General features: G+C 40.8%; 1 protein-coding gene across 2 annotated transcripts in view; it reads left to right on the top strand.

The window, feature by feature from the left end:
- Nucleotides 1–20,276, top strand: part of ubr1 (ubiquitin protein ligase E3 component n-recognin 1) — a 294,835-nt gene that overhangs the window by 36,028 nt on the left and 238,531 nt on the right. The window contains exons 2-4 of one of the 2 annotated variants that reach the window (XM_063054144.1): nt 3,561–3,814; nt 12,128–12,206; nt 17,373–17,480. In XM_063054144.1, the coding sequence (XP_062910214.1) occupies nt 3,561–3,814; nt 12,128–12,206; nt 17,373–17,480 (441 nt within the window). The remainder of the gene's footprint in view (nt 1–3,560; nt 3,815–12,127; nt 12,207–17,372; nt 17,481–20,276) is intronic. The other variant, XM_063054153.1, reaches the window with a different exon arrangement.

Raw genomic sequence — 20,276 nt, forward strand, 5'->3', positions numbered from 1 at the left:
ATCTCTAACATTACCTAGTTCTCTGAACCTTTTGTAAGCTTTTCTTGACTAGATTTATTACAGCCCTTGTACACCACGGTTCCTGTACCTTCCCATAATTTCCCTGTCTCGTTGGAACGTACCTATGCAGAACTCCACACAAATATCCCCACATTTGCCACATTTCTTCTGTGCTTTTCTCTGAGGACATCTGTTTCCAATTTAAGCCTCCAATTTCCTGCTTGATAGCCTCATGATTCCGCTTACTTCAATTAAACACTTTTCTAACTTGTCTGTTCCTATCTCTCTCCAATGCTGTTGTAAAGGAGATAGAATTATGATCACTGTCTGCAAAATGCTCTCCCACTGAGAGATCTGACACCTGACCTGGTTCATTTCCCAATACGAAATTGAGTACATCCTCTGCTCTTGTAGGCTTATCTACATATTGTGTCAAGAAACCTTCTGAACACACCTAACAAACTCCACCCTATCTAAACCCCTTGCTTTAGGGAGATGCCAATCAATATTTGGGAATCTCCCAATTAAAATCTCCCATCATGACAACTGTTATTATTACAGCTTTCCAGGATCTGTTTCCCTATCTGCTCCTCGACATCCCTGTTACTATTGGGCGGCCTATAAAAAACAGCCAGTAAAGTTATTGACCCATTCCTGTACCTAACCTCCACCCACAGAGACTCAGACAATCCCTCCATGACGTCCACCTTTTTTGCAGCCGTGACACTATCTCTGATCAACAGTGCCACACCCCCACCTCTTTTGCCTCCCTCCCTGTCCTTTCTGAAACATCTAAAACCCAGCACTTGAAGTAACCATTCCTGTCCCTGAACCATCCAAATCTCTGTAATGGCCACCACATCATATCTCCAAGCACTGATCCATGCTGTAAGCTCATCTGATTTGTTCACAACACTCCTTACGTTAAAATAGACAAATCTCAAACCTTTGGTTTGAGCTTGTCCCTTCTCTATCACCTGCCTATCCTCCCTCTCGCACTGTCTACAAGCTTTCTCTATTTGTGAGCCAACCCAGTCTCTTCACTTTGGTTCCCACCCCACAACAATTCTAGTTTAACCTCTCCCCAGTAGCCTTAGCAATATCCCTGCCAGGATATTGGTCCCCCTAGGATTCAAGTGCAACTTGTCCTTTTTGTACAGGTCAGACCTGGCCCAAAAGAGCACTTTTTACCTCCACTTTTCTCTTAAATTTCTTGTTATTTGTCACCTACCCAAATATCATAACTTTTCTCACTTTCTGGCTGTCTTTCCCTCTCAGCCTCTATATCACTTGCTGTCCTAAATTCATCATGCTCCCTGCCTTCTCAAAGCAACACTCACAACACACTGGAGAAACTCAGCAGGTCGGGCAGCATCCGTGGAAACGATCAGTCAAGGTTTTGGGCCGGAACTGACGAAGGGTTCCGGCCCGAAGTGTTGACTGATCGTTTCCACGGATGCTGCCCGACCTGCTGAGTTCCTCCAGCGTGTTGTGAGTGTTGCTTTGACCCCAGCATCTGCAGAGTATTTTGTGTTTATGACCCTGCCTTCTCAAGTTTGTTACTATCATGTCTATGCTTATTCTCTCCTGACATATCCCATTGCATATTAATGGTCACCCATTTGATCCAAGCATTCATGTAACATTGTACCCATTGCCTCATTCATGGAGAACCATGCCTGATCATGTTCTTGAATGGTCTACCCACCAAGATCTCTCCTCGTCCCAATCCTTTTGTCTCAGAATCATATTATCATTGACGTGTTGTGAAATTTGTTTTGCTGCAGCAGTATAGTGCTAGATAAATTAAAATAGTGCAAGAGAAGAATAATGAGGTAGTGTTCATGGACTGTTCAGAAATTTGATGGTGAAGGGAAGAAATTGTTCATAAAATGTTGAGTGTTGGTATTCAGACTCCTGTACCACCACCTGTCATAATGAGAAAAGGGTGTGGCCTGATTGGTGATAGTCCTTCGTGATGGATGCCAGTTTCTTGAGGTGCTGCCTCTTGAAATTGTCCTCAGTGGTAGGGAGGGTTGTGTCTATGATGGACTGGCTAAGTATGCAACTGTCTTCAGTCTCTTTTGAACCTGTGAATTGGAGCCTCCATACCAGGTGGTGATAAAGCAGTCGGAATACTCTCAACAGTACATTTATAGAAATTTGCAAGAATCTTTGAAATACCAAATCTGAAATTCCTAACAAAATGTGGCTTCTGATATGCCTCTTTTGTGATTGCGACATTGAGGGGTTAGCAGCTGCAACATCTCTGAGGATCTTAGGCCCAACAGAGGACTGGTCTGTGTTCTGCCGAATTTTTTTCTGCAAAATCTCAGCTATTAAATCCTTTTCTCACTCTACACCTTAATATTTTGGAAGTTAAACTGATTCTTTTTCTTCCTTTACAACTTCACCTGCACCTTGTTTTGATTCTTTTGAATGTTTCTGGTGAGAGATGAATGTATCCATTTTTGTTCGTAGGGAGTGAGTATGTTTCAGGGGCACTCAGTTGATTGACCATTAATGTTAGAGATTAGTAACAATGTTTTGGGTAAGCTCGCATTCTGATGAAGGGTCTTTGATCTGAAACATTCACTGTTTCTCTTTCCTTAGATGTTGCCTGACCTTAGTAATTTTTTTTGTTTATACTTTGGATTTCCAGCATCTGTAGTCTTTTTAATTTTCAAGTTCTAATGTATTTCATTTTCAGGAATTGAGTGTTGCTGGTGAAGCCAGCATTTATTACCTATCCTTGTAGCCTTTGAGCTAAGTAGCTTGGTGGGTCACGACAGTCAACTGTATTGGTACGTCTGGAGTCACGTAAGGTTTTCCCCAGACCCCAAATATGTGCTGATTGCTTAAATAGCCACTGCAGTTCATCCCTTAGTGTGGGAGTGTTGCTGGTGAGTCGGGGGCAGGTATGCAAAAGAAAATAAATTACAGGGAAATGAGATGCACAGATAAAATAGGATATGGTTTTCTTGGATTTGAGTTCAAGAGCATTGAAGGAGAAATAAACTCGGACCAAATATGAGAATTGAAGGTAATAGTACACCTGTTTACCATTTAGTTTGAATATTTGGCTGTGGGTTAAGGAGGTGCTGTTGACACTTAATCACACTTGGGTGATGTGTAACACCAGCCTATGTCTGCTTATATTTGTTATTAGGATAGTTAAAGTAGGCAACAATAAATATTAAAAAATATTTGTTGATGTTTCACCTCTGTTAATGGCAATTTGATGGATTAATGCAACACACATCAAAGTTGCTGGTGAACGCAGCAGGCCAGGCAGCATCTCCAGGAAGAGGTACAGTCGATGTTTCGGGCCAAGACCTGATGAAGGGTCTCGGCCCGAAACGTCGACTGTACCTCTTCCTAGAGATGCTGCCTGGCCTGCTGCGTTCACCAGCAACTGATGTGTGTTGCTTGAATTTCCAGCATCTGTGCATTTGATGGATTAATGATTGGATTTATGTTTGCAAGAATATGTTCAGCAAATGAGGTTGGAATATTCAGTTGATGAACACTGCAGCTAACAGTTTTATTTTGTCTTGTAGATTTGGCAGGAAGGAGTTGATCTGTGTTCTGGAATATACCAATACTTCATGGAATATGTCCCTCTAGTACACTGTTCAGGATCAGAAGTCAAGTTACCTGAGGAGGAACAGGCCTATCATGTGTTACTTCAAACCCTGGAATGGTTTCTCTTTGGGGAGTCCCCTGAAGCTGGTTTTGCAAAGCTGGAACAAAATAATACTTCACAACTATGTGGCCGAGTTTTCAAAGGAGGAGAAACCACATATTCCTGTCGGTGAGAAGTCATGTGAATTTAGCACCTCACTTTACCCTGATTACTTTTCATGTTGATTTACATATGGTTTTAACCACCTTTTGGCCAACTCTTTTACATCTGTGTTAGTTCCAACTATTTGAAAGAAGCTGAGGTACCATTAATTTGGAAAAAGAAATAGGTCATCTATTATATTGACTTATTGGTATCACAAAGTATGAAGGAAGTAACTTAGAAGTATAGCCATTGTGTAAGGTAATAGATAGTAATATTAAAATAGTTTTGGGAATGAATATGGAGCCGTGTCTCAGGAAGATGTGTATTCCATGTGTTTACCATCAGGATAGTAATTCCATAAATCATGTAGAGCTACCAGTAATCAATTCTTAACACATCAATGTCAATATGCCTCTGTATGATCTTGTTCATCTGCTTTGCTGATGTAGTAACTTGTGCACATAATATATGCTGATAGTTAAGAGTAATGTGAATAAGGAGACTTGCTTTTATATAGTGCCTTTCATAATTTCAGGGCAAATGATATCACTTTGCAACAGGTGAAGTACACCAGAAGTACAATAGAACAATAGACAATAGGTGCAGGAGTAGGCCATTCAGCCCTTCGAGCCAGCACCGCCATTCACTGTGATCATGGCTGATCATCCACAATCAGTACCCTTTTCCTGCCTTCTCCCCATATCCCTTGACTCCGCTATCTTTAAGAGCTCTATCTAACTCTTTCTTGAAAGAATCCAGAGAATTGGCCTCCACTTCCTTCTGAGGCAGAGCATTCCACAGAACCACAACCCTCTGTGTGAAAAAGTTTTTCCTCAACTCCATTCTAAATGATCTACTCCTTATTCTTAAACTGTGACCTCTGGTTCTGGACTCCCCCAACATCGGGAACATGTTTTCTGCCTCTAGCGTGTCCAATCCCTTAATAATCTTATATGTTTCAATCAGTGTAGTCACTGTTGTGTTTTGGGAACTATGCCAGTGAATTTGCATGAGTAAGATTCTATAAAGATTGGCAAAATGATAAATCTGTTTTTATGATTTGCTCAATCACTGAGGTGACCTTTGTTATTTTGAAGTTTGTCTTGGGACTTCTTAATGTACCTGAGCGTCCCATAGGTCTCAGTTTAACATTTCAAAGCAAGGAGGTGAGTCAGCGGTGTAGAGCAATTGAGACATAGCAGATGATGAACAAATTGAATAGCTTTCTTTCACAAGTCAGAAGCAGTCAAGTGGGACAGATGTGAGTGAATAACTGGACACTGCCACTCTTAAAACTTTAAAACCAAAAGTGGGGCTATGCCGCTCAAATCATTTGCAGTAGTGGAGTGCTGCGACTCGTTCATTGGCAGCAAACTCTTCCCCCACCAATGAGAGAGAGAGCAATTCATCGAGTACAGGGATCTCTGGTTGACCCTCTGTCTCTGATATTCCGCTTTTCTCCTGTGATGCTTCATTTGGCGGCACCAGCATAGAACTGGCTTATCCACGGGGCTGCAAAGCCTCGAGACCATGAAGGCACTCTCGTCTTCTAGGCCACGCGCTTGGGATATTGAAAAATGGCCACTTGGTGAGCCCCAGCAGCAGGAACCATCACCATAAAGAACTGCAGTTTGAGTACAGCTGTATGTCAAGGGCACTGACAGAACCCTTCCACCTTGAAAAAGTTTTAAAAAAAGGCATTAAATGTAGAAATTAAGCTGCTTCCACAGATGAGCTCGAAGAAGGTATCTAGTGCCATGGTAGCTCCGCCCACAACCCTTTGCTGTTGAAAGGGTTATGGGAGCTGCACTTTTGAACTTTAAAGGAGGTTTGTTTGTTTATTTAGAGATGCAATGTGGAACTGGCCCTCCAGGCTCACCAAGCCATACCACCCAGCAACCCATGTAGCCTAATCACAGGGCAATTTCCAATGAATAATTAACCTACTAAACAGAATGTCTCTGGACTGAGGGAGGAAACCAGAGCACCAGGAGGAAACCCACGGGCACATGGGAAACAGCATGTAAACTTGCCTACAGAGGATGTCAGAATTGAACTCTGAGTTCCAACAACGTAAGCTGTAATGGTGTTGTGCTAACTGCTACATTACCATGGCACCCAGGTGCTGGGTCAGCAAGCTCCAGGATGTAGGAAAGGTGAAACATTGCTAAGTATGACAAATATGGGTATCTTGCTGGTAGAACTGTTCCCGATGCTTGGTGACTTTGTATTGCCAGGTTAAGGGGGTGTTTTCGAGAAGGCTGGGTGAATAAGTTTTGTTAATTCTGTAGATGGTATGCCTTGAAGCCAATATGTAGCAGCAAGGAGGGAATAAGTATTTAGCAAGTCAGGCAGCATCTGTGGAGGGGAATAAACAGTCGATGGTTTGGGCTGAACCCTTCATCAAGGGAAGGGGACGGAAGCTAGAATAAGAAACGGGGGGGGGGGAGGAAGGAGTGCAAGCTGGAAAGGTGACAGATGTAGAGAAAACTGCATTAACAGCACCAGGTTAATTGATGAACCCAACAGTTGCAAGTGAAGTGTTGCTTCTGGTAACTCCTGCCCTTGAAAGGACTGTTTGGGTCCCTAAATGATGGTGAGAGAGGAGGTGTAGATCTAATGGTGAGACCTGACATAGATTTTGGGATTGCTTAATTGAGCACCTTCGTTCTGTTCACTACAAAAGGCAAGATATCCTGGTGGTTACCTCTACCACAATGTCTCCAAACTATGTTTGGAAGAGAAACACAGCATTTTCAGCCTGGGTAGTCTCAATTTCTCTTGACTTCCAATAATTTCTTCCCTATTCCTCCTCGCTTTTTCCAAGACCCTTTCTGATTACCCTCTCATCCTTCTCCTGCCCATCATCTCCTTTTGGTTTCCCTCCCCCTTCCCATTCCATGGGTTGCTGGGTAGTCCCCTCCTATTAGATTCCTTCAGTACTTTGCCTCTTCCACCTATTCCTTTCCAGCTTCTTAATCCTCTGTCCCCCACCCATCCACCTTCCCCCTCTCCTGGCCTCACCTATCACCTTTCCAACTTGCACTTCTTCTTTCTCTCCCCTCCCCCCTTATCTTATTCAGCTTCTGTCCTCTTCCTTTCTAGTCCTGATGAAGGGTCTAAGCCTGAAATGCCAGCAATTTATTCCTGTCCATAGATAATGCCTGACTTGCCAAGTTCTTCCAGTCTTTTGTGTGTGTGTTGCTTCGGATTTCCAGCATCTCTTGTATTTGAGTAATTCTTAAGTTAATGGACAGAATCTAATCAAGTAGGCTGGTTTTTCCTTGGTGGTGCTGGGAGTATGTTGTTTTAGGGATGCTTTCTTACAAGTAAATGGGTAGTGTTCCACCACACTTGGGAGGAAGCAGATGATTAATCTATTGGGCCTTTCTATTTGAAGATGGTTGTGTTGTCTATGGCACAAAACCGCAGGTGCTGGAATCTGGAGGGACTCACGGCAGGCCGTGGTTTAAGTAACTGGGTTCCTCCAGCAGATTATTGCCTTGGGTACTCAACTCAATTTTGAGGCTGCAAATAATTACACTTGAAAACTTCATCCTCATTTCCAAACAATATTGTGAAGTTTTGAAATGTACTTCACAAGTGCAAGCTCCTTGCTTTTCATGACTTAGTGAAATCAGTGTGGAGCATGATAATATGCTAGGGCATTTTGAGATTTAGAATGTAGTAGTGCTGGGTCTCTTGAAGAATATTAAGGTGGATAATTCTCCTGTGCCTGATGTGATTATACCCCAAGATAGTCAGAGAACCAAGAGGTGAGATTGCTAGGATTTTAACCAAAATCTGTCGTCTCTATCTACAGTGAAGTCCCAGAGGACTGTTGAAGTACCCTAATGTTGCTTTGTTCAGGAAGGGAAATGGGGATAATCCTAGAAATCATAGACCAGTTCGTCATACATCAATGGGAAACTATAGGAGAGAATTCTTTAAAGTAGGATTTATGAGCATTGAGAAAACCATGGCCTAATTAGCGGCAGTTGGCATGACTTTGTTGTGGGATAAGTTTGTGTCTTACTAATGAGTTTTTTTTTAAAGAGATGATCAATGTAGGTAGAACAGTGAAAGTTGTCCATGTGGATTTTGGTAAGGCATTTGAAAGTGCTTTAATGCAGGCTCATCCAGAAGATAAAGGTGCATGGGATCCACAGTGATGGCCATTTGGATTCAGAATTGACCTTCCCATGGTAGACAGGGTAGTGGTTGATAGTTTATATGCTAGCTAAAAGGTTTGATTAATTGGATGTTTGACTAGTGGTATTCTGCAGGGATTTGTACTGAGACTGCTGCTGTTTGAGATAGAAATGACTTGATGAAAATGTGCATGGGCGTATGAGCAAGTTTGCAGTTGACAGGATGGTTGGTAGCATTGTAGATGGTGTAGAAGGTTGCGAAAGAATACAGTGGGATATAGATCAGTTGCAGGTGTGGGTGGACAGACAGTTTAATCCCTTTGGTATTGCACTTGGGGAGGTGGACTGTAAAGGGGATGCTCAGCAACACTGATGTATAGAGGGATCTTGGAGTCCAAGTCCGTATCTCCATGGAAGTTTATAGTGTGGTAAAGGTGGTGAATGGCATGTTTGCTTTTATTGAGGTATTGAGTTCAGAGTTCAAGTTGCGTTGCAGTTTTATAAAACTTCAGGCTGCATTGTATTCAATTCTGGTTGCTCCATTACAGGAAGAACATGGAAGAGGTGTACCAGAATGCTGCCTAAGGATAAGTGCTTTCAATATAGGTTGGACAAACCAGGGTTATTTTCTCTGGTGCAAAGGAGGCTGAGGGAAGACCTGATGAGTTTATAAAAGTTACAGGCATAGACAAGTTAGACAGTTGGTATCTTTTTCCCAGGGTTGAAATACCTAATGCTAGAGGGCAGGTATTTAATGTGAAAGTAGAAAAGTTCAGAGATGTGCAAGGTATGTTTTTTTAAAAGAGTGGTGGGTGTGTGAAACGTGCTGCCCATGGTGATGGTAGAACCAGGCAGAGGTATTTAAGAGTGTATTGGATCATCATCAGCAGGTGCCATGCCCAGTTTGAGCTTTGACTGCCATGGCCCACACACTCTTGTTTCGGGTCAAGTGGATCAATTCATTGGTATTCATTTCCAGTTGTCTGGCCGCTGTCTCCATCATCATTTGTCTTTGTCTTCTTCTTGCTTTCTTCCCTTCATTCTTGCCCATAATTACCATGCATTCCAACTCCTCTTTCCTAATCACATGTCCAATGAAGTTGTGTTGCCTTTTCATGTTCTCATACATTATTTCTCTTTTTGTGTTTGCTCTGTTCATGACATCCTCGTTAGATACTCGTATTATCCAACATTCTGAGCTATATAACATAACTGGATAAATGTAACTTTTCAGTACTCTGAGGTGGGTTGTCATGCCTACTTTAGTATTGGTCAGTATACTCTTCATTCTCGTAAAGGTGTTTTTTGCCATCCCTATTCTTCTTTTGATATCCAAGTCGCACCTGCCATCTGATGTCACCCAGCTTCCTAAGCAGCAAAAGTTCTGTACTTGTTTTATATCTTCCCCATTTATTCTCAGCCTGCACATAGGATTCTCCTTCTTTTTGGATATCACCATACATTCTGTCTTTTTGCAATTGATAGATAGACCTATTTTTGTACTTTCTTCAACAATTATATCAATTAAGTGCTGTACTTTCAATTAACACAACGTCATCTGCATATCTGAAATTATTGATGTTTTCACTGCCAACTTTGATTCCCAAGATGTCTCCTATTTTTTGTGATATTGTTTCACTGTACACATTAAATACATAAGGGGAGAAAACACACCCTTGTCTAATGCCTCTCTTGATTTTCGTAAACTGACTCACTTCTCCATCTATTCTTACAGCGGCAGTTTGTTCCCAGAACAGATTTCTGATTAGGCGGAGGTCTTTCGAATCTAGATCTAGAGTTTTTTGTAATATTTCAAATAACTTATTGTGCTTCACTTTATCAAATGCTTTTGTGTAGTCAATAAAACAAACAATTCTTTTTGCACTTGAATAGCTCGTTTTGATAGTATGCTTAACATCAATATTGCGTTTCTTGTACCTTTCTCTTTCACAAAACCACATTGTTCTTTGCCTATTTCAGCTTGTATCTTCAGCTCTTGTCATCAAAATTCTTGGAAGTATCTTGGTAATACGACTCATTAAAATTATGGTCCTATGTAATTCACATTCTATTGCTCCAGCTTTCTTAGGAAGAGTGATAAGTACTGATTTTTTTTTTCATCTCTTCTGGTATTATTCCAGTCTCATAAATGCCATTGATTAAATCAGTGAGTTTTTCAATTCCATAATCTTCAAGGGTGATAATTTGTTCTGTTACTAATTCATCAGGACCTGCTGCATTTTCTTTCTTCATCTTATTTATTGCATTATGAACTTCAGATTTTGAAATACTTGGACCTTCAATATTTTTCTTAATTTCTGGTTTTTCGCCTTGATCGTCTTCAAAGAATTCCTGAATATACTCAGTCCATGTGTTCATAATCTCATCTTTTTTCATGATACTGGTACTGTCCTTTGCTTTCAAACATCCACCTGAAGAACAGAGGAGCTATTTACCAGTGATATTCTTGATTTATTGATGTAACCTTTTTGGATCAGTAATGGGGATTCTTTCTATTTGCTTACATTCCTGGTTTAACCATTCTTCTTTGGGTTTTTGACATAAGCTTTTAACTTTTTTATCTAAGGACTTATATTCTATAGAATTTGCTTTCTTCCGTCTCCTTTCTTCCATTAGATTTTTGATTTTATCTGCCATCCATTTATTCTTTGTGTTTTTTTTCTTTTTTGGGAATCACTGACTGCTGATTCTACCAAGGCATCCTTTAGAGAGTTAAATTTCATTTCTACATGATTGCTATCATCTTCAACAGATTCTATTTCTAGACGTGCAAATGGTCAAGGGATTGTTCAGGTTTTTGCTTCTTTAGTTTTTTAGGTATTACTTTTACATGACATACTAGGTTATGGTCACTATTACAGTCTGCACCTGGATATGTTTTGCATTGAGTCACTGAGTTTCTAAATCTTTGGTTTATAGTAATAAAGTCAATTTGATTTCTCATGTTATCACCTGGACTTTTCCAGGTCCACAAGTGTCTTAGATAGTTTTTAAAGTAGGTATTCATAATGACCTGATTATTCATCTTGCACCATTCTACCCATTTCTCACCTCTTTCATTTCTTTCCCCTAGTCCAAATTTTCCCATGATATCTTGGATAGTTATGAGAATATGCAGTATATGGACAGATAGGTTCACATGCAGGCAGAAGGCATTAGGTAGCTTAGCACAGTGATGTGGCCTAAAGTGCATCCTGTACTGTTCTGGTCTCCAGTATGACTCTTTACGCAGTGATGCAGCCAGGAGCTTGGCAATGTACATATCGAGCTAAGTGCTACCATTGCAGAGTCACAGGAACCTCTGTGGTGTTTCCACTCTGAAACACAAGATTTTGTTCATTTGACAATGATCATTTCATTGTTATGTTTTGACTTTTTATTGTTTGAATGGTAAGCAAAGATCTCAGTCAAAAATGGTACACAAATGTAATCTTTTTAATAGTCTATTTTCATGTCCCAAAAATGGGCATTGCACTTGTTTCTGAATTTCTGTTATGTGTAGTCAAGCCACCAAAACCTGTGGTATTTTGTAATGTATTTTGAGTATTGCAAATAAGAGCTGAGACAAATATAAAAATGATGACAAGTAAACTGAAGAATACAAGTAGCAGAATTGCATGCTTCAATAGAATCTTTGGCTAGAGGTTAAATGAGAGCAATATAAAATTTAATGGAAGTATTCAAAGTTGAAGGGAGGAGAAACATTTAGTGGCAAGGATATAGATGATCAAGGTTCATAAAATTTAAGTAATTGGTAAAATTAGAGGAAATTGTTTTTGCCTTATGATCTGAAAGGCTGGGTAGGTAGAAGCAGTTTCAGTTGCATCTTCTAAAGTGGTGTTGAATAAATACCTGACGAAGGGTCTCGGCCCGAAACGTCAACTGTACCTCTTCCTAGAGATGCTGCCTGGCCTGCTGCGTTCACGAGCAACTCTTATGTGTGTTGCTTGAAATTCCAGCATCTGCAGATTTCCTCGTGTTTGCATTGAATAAATACTTGAGCAGTTACACGCTGTAGGGATTGGATTATGGGATTAATTGAGCAGCTTTATCAAGGATCTGAATGTGGATCAGCAGCCACATGCTGTTGTTCTGTGACTGATTATGATGTTTGACACATGACCATATTTTAACACTAGGCTTGTATCTTTTTTTTTCTTTACAGAGACTGTGCAATAGATCTTACTTGTGTACTATGCATGGACTGTTTCCAAAACAGTGTTCACCGAAATCATCGGTACAAGGTATTTGTCCTATCTTTTTTGTTTTATTGTTTTTATACTTGAACGATAGCTGTTTCTAGAAAATTTTTAGCAGTTCTTTTTAGTTAGTGGAAGTATTTGAATGGGGATTGGGCGGTAGAAATCATCATGTAGGTTTTGTGCATAAGGTTGATTTTGCATTGCTAGCTATACTAGCATTGTTTCAGGCCTTGTAATGTTGCTAGTTTCAGAATATAGACTTTGTTTCTTGTTGTTCTGTCCTAATCAGAAAGCTGTGTAATTGGAGAGCAACTTGGTGATTTGATATCACTTTCCTTCTGGGTGGTAAAGGGTAAGGGCTGGGCATTGCAGACGAAGACTTGCAGGAATTTTCAGTGGCATGTCTGAGTAGTTTCATATATACTTGGCTTTCTGCCTCTGATCTGTTATTACTGAGAATCATTAGGGAATATTAATAGCAGGCAAACTGCTCCTGACCCGTCCATGACCTGATTTTCTTGTGACAAGGATAGTACAGGAAGGAAAAACCTGTTTAGTATATTATTACAGCAGAGTTTTAGAGACTGAGCATGCTGTCCTTTGGATTGGACAAATGACAAAAATCAATTTCTTTGTTTTGTGATGAGTTGCATGTTGAATCTGTGCCACACTTGAAAGATTGTAATGTATTATTGGACTGGTGACATGTCAGGAACACTCAGTTTTCTACTGCCAGGTAGACTGAGGTGATGTTGATATTGAGGAAGATCATCTTGGGTTACATAATATTATTGGTCAGTTGATAAATTGGGTAGAGCATCGGCAGATGAAATCCAATCTGATATATTTTGAGAAACCAAATAAGAGTAGGGTTAACAGTAATTTGTAGGCTTCTAGAGAGTTGAACAGAGGAACATTGTACAAGTCAAAGGACCCCTAAACATGGCAACAGTTAGTGGTGAAGAGGGCATACGGGCTAATAGACATCATTGGCCAGTGTGGAGAATATCAAGGTCATGGTAAACTTCATAAAACTTCAGTTAGGCTTCATTTGGAGTACTGTGTGCAATTCTGCTTGCTGCATGGTAGAAAGGATGCAGTTGCTCAGAAGAAGATTATAGAAGTGATTTTCCAGTCTGTTGCCTGGGCTGGATTATTTTATCTATGAGGAGAGATTGGATAGGTTGGTTTTGTTTTCATTGGAGCAGAGGAGTGGAAAGGCACCTGAATGAGGTAAACAAAAATCTGAATGGCGAAAATGAGAAAAAATTTCTTACCATCTCTCCAAATGCAGGTATCTGGAAATAGAGGGCATTGGTGTAAGGTGAAGAATTAAAAGGGATCTTAAGTCCCACCTTTTATCTCAATGTAGTTAATGATCTTCAGTTCAAATTGAAAATTAAATGCTTGCATTGTTACAGAAATTGATCTTGTTAGGAATGGAGATGAAGATTTAAGTATATAGAACATAGAACAGTTGCTATAGGGTCCTTTGGCCCACAATGTTGTGCTGATACTCCAAGATCAATTTAACTCTTCCCTCCCACGTAGCTCATAATCTCTATTTCATCTATGTACCTAGTTAAGTTTCTTAAATATCTCTAATATATCTACCTCTACCAACAACCTTGGCAGCTCATTCCACAAACCTACCCATCCCTACAAAAAAAACTTACCTCTGACATCCCTTCTACACTTTTCACCAAACAGCTTAGTTATGCCCCTTGTATGAACCATTTTTGCCCTGGGGAAAAGTCTTTGGCTGTCCAGTCTTATCTATGCCTCTTATACTCTATCAAGCCGCTTCTCATCCTCCTCTCCAGAGAAAAGTCCTAGCTCTCGCAATCTATCCTCATATGACATACTCTCTAATCCAGAGAGTATCCTGGTGAATCTCCTCTGCACCCTGTCAAACTTCCACATCCTTCCTATAGTGAGGTGACTGGAACTGAACTAAACACAATCCAAGTGTGGTCTAACCACAGACATCCCACCTCTCCTGGAAGTTCCGGGAGTCTCCTGCATATTAATAGTGGCTCCCTGATGCCCGCAAATTATATACAATATCCCGGAAATCAATTTTTTTGAGAGTAAGCGAGAGAGTGCGAGAGCATGAGAGAGAGCGACCACGAGAGAGGGAGCGTGAGAGAGAGAGAGAGCGCGCGCGTGCCATGGCAGTGTGTTCCAAAAAAATATAAAACGTATGTCACCCCAGACTACCCTAAAGTGTACCCCTGCCTAATAGGGGTCAAAAATAGTGACAGTGTTGCTCGCTGCACTGTTGGCAACAGTGACTATTCTATCTCCCATGGTGGGTTAAGACTGTTAAAGACATGTTGAGGTGAGTTGAGTAGGTGTCATTCGTTCATTAGCTTAGCTAATGTTATTTAAACTAAACACGAGGAAATCTGCAGATGCTAGAATTTCAAACATCACACATAAAAATTGCTGGATAGATGCTGCCTGGCCTGCTGCATTCACCAGCAACTTTTATGTGTGTTGCTTGTTATTTAAACTAGCTGGCTAGCTGCTAAAGAGCTACTCTATTGCAGACATCCCACCTCTCCGGGAAGTTCCGGGAGTCTCCCGCAAATTGATGGTGCTACCTCCCTGAAATGAGTTTTTGCGGGGTGGAATGTCTGTAACCAGCATTTTATAGAGAAACAACATTACCTAGTGGCTTCTGAACAGAGGAACAGGCCCTTTGCCCCATGCGACCCTTTTGAATTCCTCCATTGTATTTGCCTCCCCTACCATCCATGGCAGTGCGTTTCAAATGCCTACCATTTGTCAAATATTGGTATTTGTTGTCTAAATTCTGTTTGGGGCCCAAGGATTGAGACTGGAGATTTTGTGGTGAAATAGAGATCTTTTGTATCCATTTGAAAGCAGATAGGGCTTTAGTCTTTATAGAAAATTATTTCTTTTTGCAAAAAGCTTTCAATATTAAAAAAAAATCCACAAGTCAATTTCAGAAAGCCAAAATGGCATGATAAATACGGTAAAACTCTGATAAAATACATTGTTTGAAAAATCCCAATGGAATGGCAGTGGTTTCACTGAGCTGTTTCTCCTGCTTCTATTTCAGCTCACCAGGGAACTGTCTCTAGAACTCTAAGCATCCTGGATTCATTGCAAAATTTATTATACTATCTTTGACTCAATTTTGAACATGTACTGAGGTATTAATAGTAATATCCCAATGTTTGGAATATGAGAATATCCAATACAAGTTGAGCTAACCTTTCTGCAAACCTCAGAATCCAAAATTATTTTGAGCACTGACATGATGCCACAATTGAAAATTCCACAAGGCACTGGTAAGGTTCCCAGGCGCTGTGCAGGTTCTGAGATACTTCTTACATACTTCTCTGAGTGGCACCTTGTTGGTGCCAGTTCGTTTTCAGTAGTCATCACAGCCTGATTTTCATGCATCACTCAATGATTACCATGTGTTTTATACCTATTCCATGCCTGTGCTGTAAAGTTATTGTTGAAAATGTCAAAAAGGCCTGCATTTATCCTTATGGGTAATAGTGGTAAAAGAGGAAGCATTTATGGTTATAACACAAAGTCAAGTTGTTGGAAAAACTTGACAGTTGTGTAAATGTGAACCACCTGACGGAGTATAGTGTTGGATTGACCACCACCTACAACCGGAAGGAACACAAGGAAAAAAACTGTTAGTTTCATGCTGGAAGTAATATACAGAATTTAAGGAAAAATAGAAAAACACTGCATATAATGAAAAATGATCTCGATTGTGTATTGAAAGAGTGGATTTGTCAACGTTGGAGTGAACATATGCCTCTTAACAGTCGTGAAACAAGTAATGATCTATCGCGATAAACTGAAAATTGAGGTAATTGTGAATATTCAACAGGTTGGTTGCAGAAATTTAAGGAAAGGCATGTATCATGAAGCAACAGAGAAATTGAAGGGTTAGAGCAGTGTACATTCATACAGAACAAGAAATCATGTCAGTTATAAAATAAAAGAAAGATTGTTATGACAAAAACTCTGAATGAAACATAAGACTGGAAGAAACATTTGGGGGGAAAAAAAGTCATTCAGCACAGTGCCGCCTCATTGTGAGAGCATCTGCTTTCAGGTCCCTCAACCACTTCTGATGTCCTCTTCACGATGATGTATTCTCTCCCTCAAGTTTCTCAGACCTGATGTAGTTGTAGTGTTTGATGCTGTAATTATCTCTTTTGGTAATTACAGAACATATTATTTTTGCATGAAGTCTGAATTTCATCTCCACAAAAAATCCCATGTTTGAGTGTACCATGACCAGCATCATTATTGCATTAAAATAAAATGTTGACTTTTCTCCACAGTCTTCATTGAATTTAATTACAGGTAAATGTAATTTTTTGTATTTACACCATACATAAAACCTTTTTTTTAAAAAAGGTAAAATACGGATACAGTGTACTTTTTAATCAAACTCTGACTGCATTGTTGGTGGAGGCTGAAAGCCTGCCGTTGTTGATCAACAGCTGATTCAGGTATTCTCCCGATGCTGCCCTGCACACATTATATCTTCATTACATTAATGGTATGTAACAATTTTTACTGTTAATACATATGTGTGATGAACAAGTCTAAGACAAAGACTGCTTACTGGTAGCACATAAATTCAGTCCGACATGATGGTGATGCCAAACAGCCGCTGACTGTCCACCTAGGCAGTGAGGAAGAGATGGCTTACTTTTCTGATGGTTCATTGTACACGTTATTTCATGCACAAAATTATTTTTAAAAACAATATAGACTACCTTCACGCTATATGTACAAGCTGTGCATAAATGTAAATGGATATCATGACTTGTGTCCCATCCCCAAACTGTCTCATTATATAGATGCAAATATTTCAAAATCTGAAAAAATCTGGAATCCAAAACACTTCTGGCCCCAAACATTTTGGAAAAGTGGTACTCAACCTGTACCAGCAAAGTCTGAACGTGTGGGATTACCAATCTTGCTGCAATTATTGGATTCTAATTCTCAAGTAAACCATATATAACTAAGGAACAAGGGGATCTCAGGCTCTGAGTTTGTGCAGACGTAGTCGTTCCTTTTTTGGTATCGTATCTATGTTGAAATATGTTAATGTCAGTAAGATCCTGCCATTTTTCTAACTGGTTTTCTTGAAGCAGGTATTATTACAGTAGTCAATACATGGTATGGTTTTGTGTTTAGATGAATTCTTCCCCTGGAGGAGGTTTTTGTGACTGTGGTGATATTGAAGCCTGGAAGACTGGACCAACGTGTATAAAGCATGAACGCAGTCCATCTGAGGACATAAAGGTAAGATTCTTTGTACAGTATTCTGTCTTCATTATTTGGTGCTTGGTGTTTTGGTGATTAAGTAAGACTGGATGGTTACTGATTGAAAGTATCCCTTGAAAGTATTCTTGGTACATATTGGCACTAAATGACATGTGTAGGAAAAGAGAAGAAGAGAGAATTTAGAGAGTTAGTTAGAGTGCAGAAAAGTAGGACTTCCAACCATTGAGGTTACTGCCCACTGTTTTGTAAATGGCAAAACTTGCCATGTAGTCAGAAACAGAGCTCTTCACTTCAGTTTAAAGCTGAGGATTAAAGGAGGGTCTAGTGAATGATGTGTAATAAAATTTTTAAAAATTCACACATTCACTAGCAGGTATAATGTTATAGGGCTTTTCTTGAGACAAGGCTCTTGTATGGACCGTGTTAAGTAGACCACTTGATAGGGATGTGCTGATGGCAAAGATTCTAGTAAAGGGCATTGGAAAAATACTTCCCAGAAGTTTTTCAATATTGTGATTCAGTGATACAATTTTTAAGATTAATTTTATTTGTCACATGTACATTGAAGCATAGTGAAATGCATCATTTGCATCAGATCGGCAAGGGTTATGCTGGGTAGCTCGCAAATATCGCCATACTTCCGGTGCCAACGTAGCATGACCACAACTTAATGATGCTAATTGAACGTCTTTTGCAATGTGGGAGGAAACCAGAGCACCAGGAGGAAATCCACAGTCACGGAGAACGTACAAACTTCTTACAGGCAATGCCATTGGGAATTAAACCCCAGCTGGTGAAAGCTGGTGCTGTAAGGTGATGTGCTAATCACTATGCTACCATGTTGCCCTTATCATCAACAATGGAAAACTCTGGAAACCAGTTAGCAGTTCAACAGCATTTTAATGCAATGTTAATGTTTTGGATGAAAGACCCTTCATTTGAACTAGGACAGAAGTGTGTTTTAAGATGCCTCAACTCAGTTTAATCTCCCGGATTCAATTCTTTCCTACCTACATCCATGACTCTTCACGCACTCTTGATCTTAATGATTTCAAGTTTGTTGCCCCGATCGTCTTATTTTCACTATGGATGTCCAGTCCCTACACACCTCTATCTCCCATCAAGAATGCCTGAAAGCTCTCTGCTTTCAGGACACCAGAACCAAGCAGTTCCCCTCAACCACCACTCTCCTCCATCTGGTGGAACTCTCAATAATTTCTCCTTCATCTCCTCTCATTTCCTTCATACATAGTGGTGTAGCCATTTTGCATGGTTCCCAGCTATGCCTGCCGTTTTGTTGGCTCTGTGGAACAGTCCATGTTCCAGGCCGACACTGGTATCACTCCCTAACTGTTCCTATGCTGCCTTGACAACTGCATTGGTGCTGCTTCCTGCACCCATGCTGAGCTCGTCAACATCATCAACTTTGCCTCCAACTTGCTCCCTGCCTTCAAATTTACCTGGTCCATTTCCCTCCTCTTTCTTGATCTCTCTGTCTCTATTTCTGGAGGTGTCTTATCTACTAGTATCTTTTTTAAACCCACTGATTGTCACAGCTTTTGGACTATACCTGTTCCTACCTTGCTACTTGCAAAGATACCATACCCATTCTCTCAATTCCTGTGCGCCATCTCGTCTGCTCTCAGGACGAGGCTTTTCATTCCAGAACTCATGAGATGTCCTCCTTCAAAGAAAGAGGCTTTCCTTGCTCCAACATCAACTCTGCCTTCATCCACATCTCTTCCATTTCGTGCACGTCTGTCCTCACCCCCATCCACCTGCCACCCCACCAGGAATAGGGTTCCATTTGTCCTCACCAACCACCCATCAGCCTCGGCATCCAGTACATAATTCTCCGTTACTTCCGCTGTCTCCAGTGGGACCCCACCACCAAGCACGTTTCCCTCCTGCCCTACTTTCCGCAGAGACTGCTCCCTACATATCTCCCTTGTCCATTCGTTCCTCCCCATTGATCACCCTTTAGGCACCTGTCCTTGCAAGTGGAACAAGTGTCACACTTGTCCCTACACCACCTCCCTCATTACCATTCAGAGCCCCAAACCTTCCTTCTAGGTGAGGTGATGCTTCACCTGTGAGTCTGTTGAGGGCATCATCTGTATCCGGTGATCCTGTTATGGCCTCCTGCGTTTCAGTGAGACCCGATGTAGAGTGGGAGACCGCTTCACAGAGCACCTATGCTCCATCTGCCAGAAAAAGTGGCATCTCCTAGTACCCTCCTGTGCTGTCATGATGAGACCACACTCAGGTGGGAGGAACAACATCTTGTATTCTGTCTGGATAGCCTCCAACGTGATGGCATAGGCATGTCTCAAACTCTAGTAATTCTCTCTCTTCCCCACCCCCCTCACCATTCCCCATTCCTATTTTTCTCTCCTCTCACATTATCTCCTTACCTGACCACCTCTGGTACTCTGATCCCTTCTCTTTCTTCCATAGCCTTCTGTCCTCTCCTATCAGACTTCCCCCTTCACCAACCCTGTATCTCTTTTCACCAATCGACTTCCCCCCCTCTCCTGGTTTCACCTATTGCTTACTACCTTGTACTACTTTCTCTCCTCCTCCACCCACCCCCACCTTCTTACTGACTTCTCATCTTTTTTTCTCTGGTCCTGCTGATGTCTCTGCCCAAAATGTCGACTGTATGATTTTCCATAGATGCTGCCTGGTCTTCTGAGTTCCTTCTGCATTTTGTATATGTTGTTTGGATTTCCAGCATCTGCAGATTGTCTCTTGTTTGTATTTAAGATGCTGAGAAGGTAGGACAAAGGATAGATAAATAGGACAAGGGTTAGA

Source organism: Mobula hypostoma, chromosome 1 (assembly GCF_963921235.1).
Source record: "Mobula hypostoma chromosome 1, sMobHyp1.1, whole genome shotgun sequence".
NCBI classification, from domain to species: domain Eukaryota; kingdom Metazoa; phylum Chordata; class Chondrichthyes; order Myliobatiformes; family Myliobatidae; genus Mobula; species Mobula hypostoma.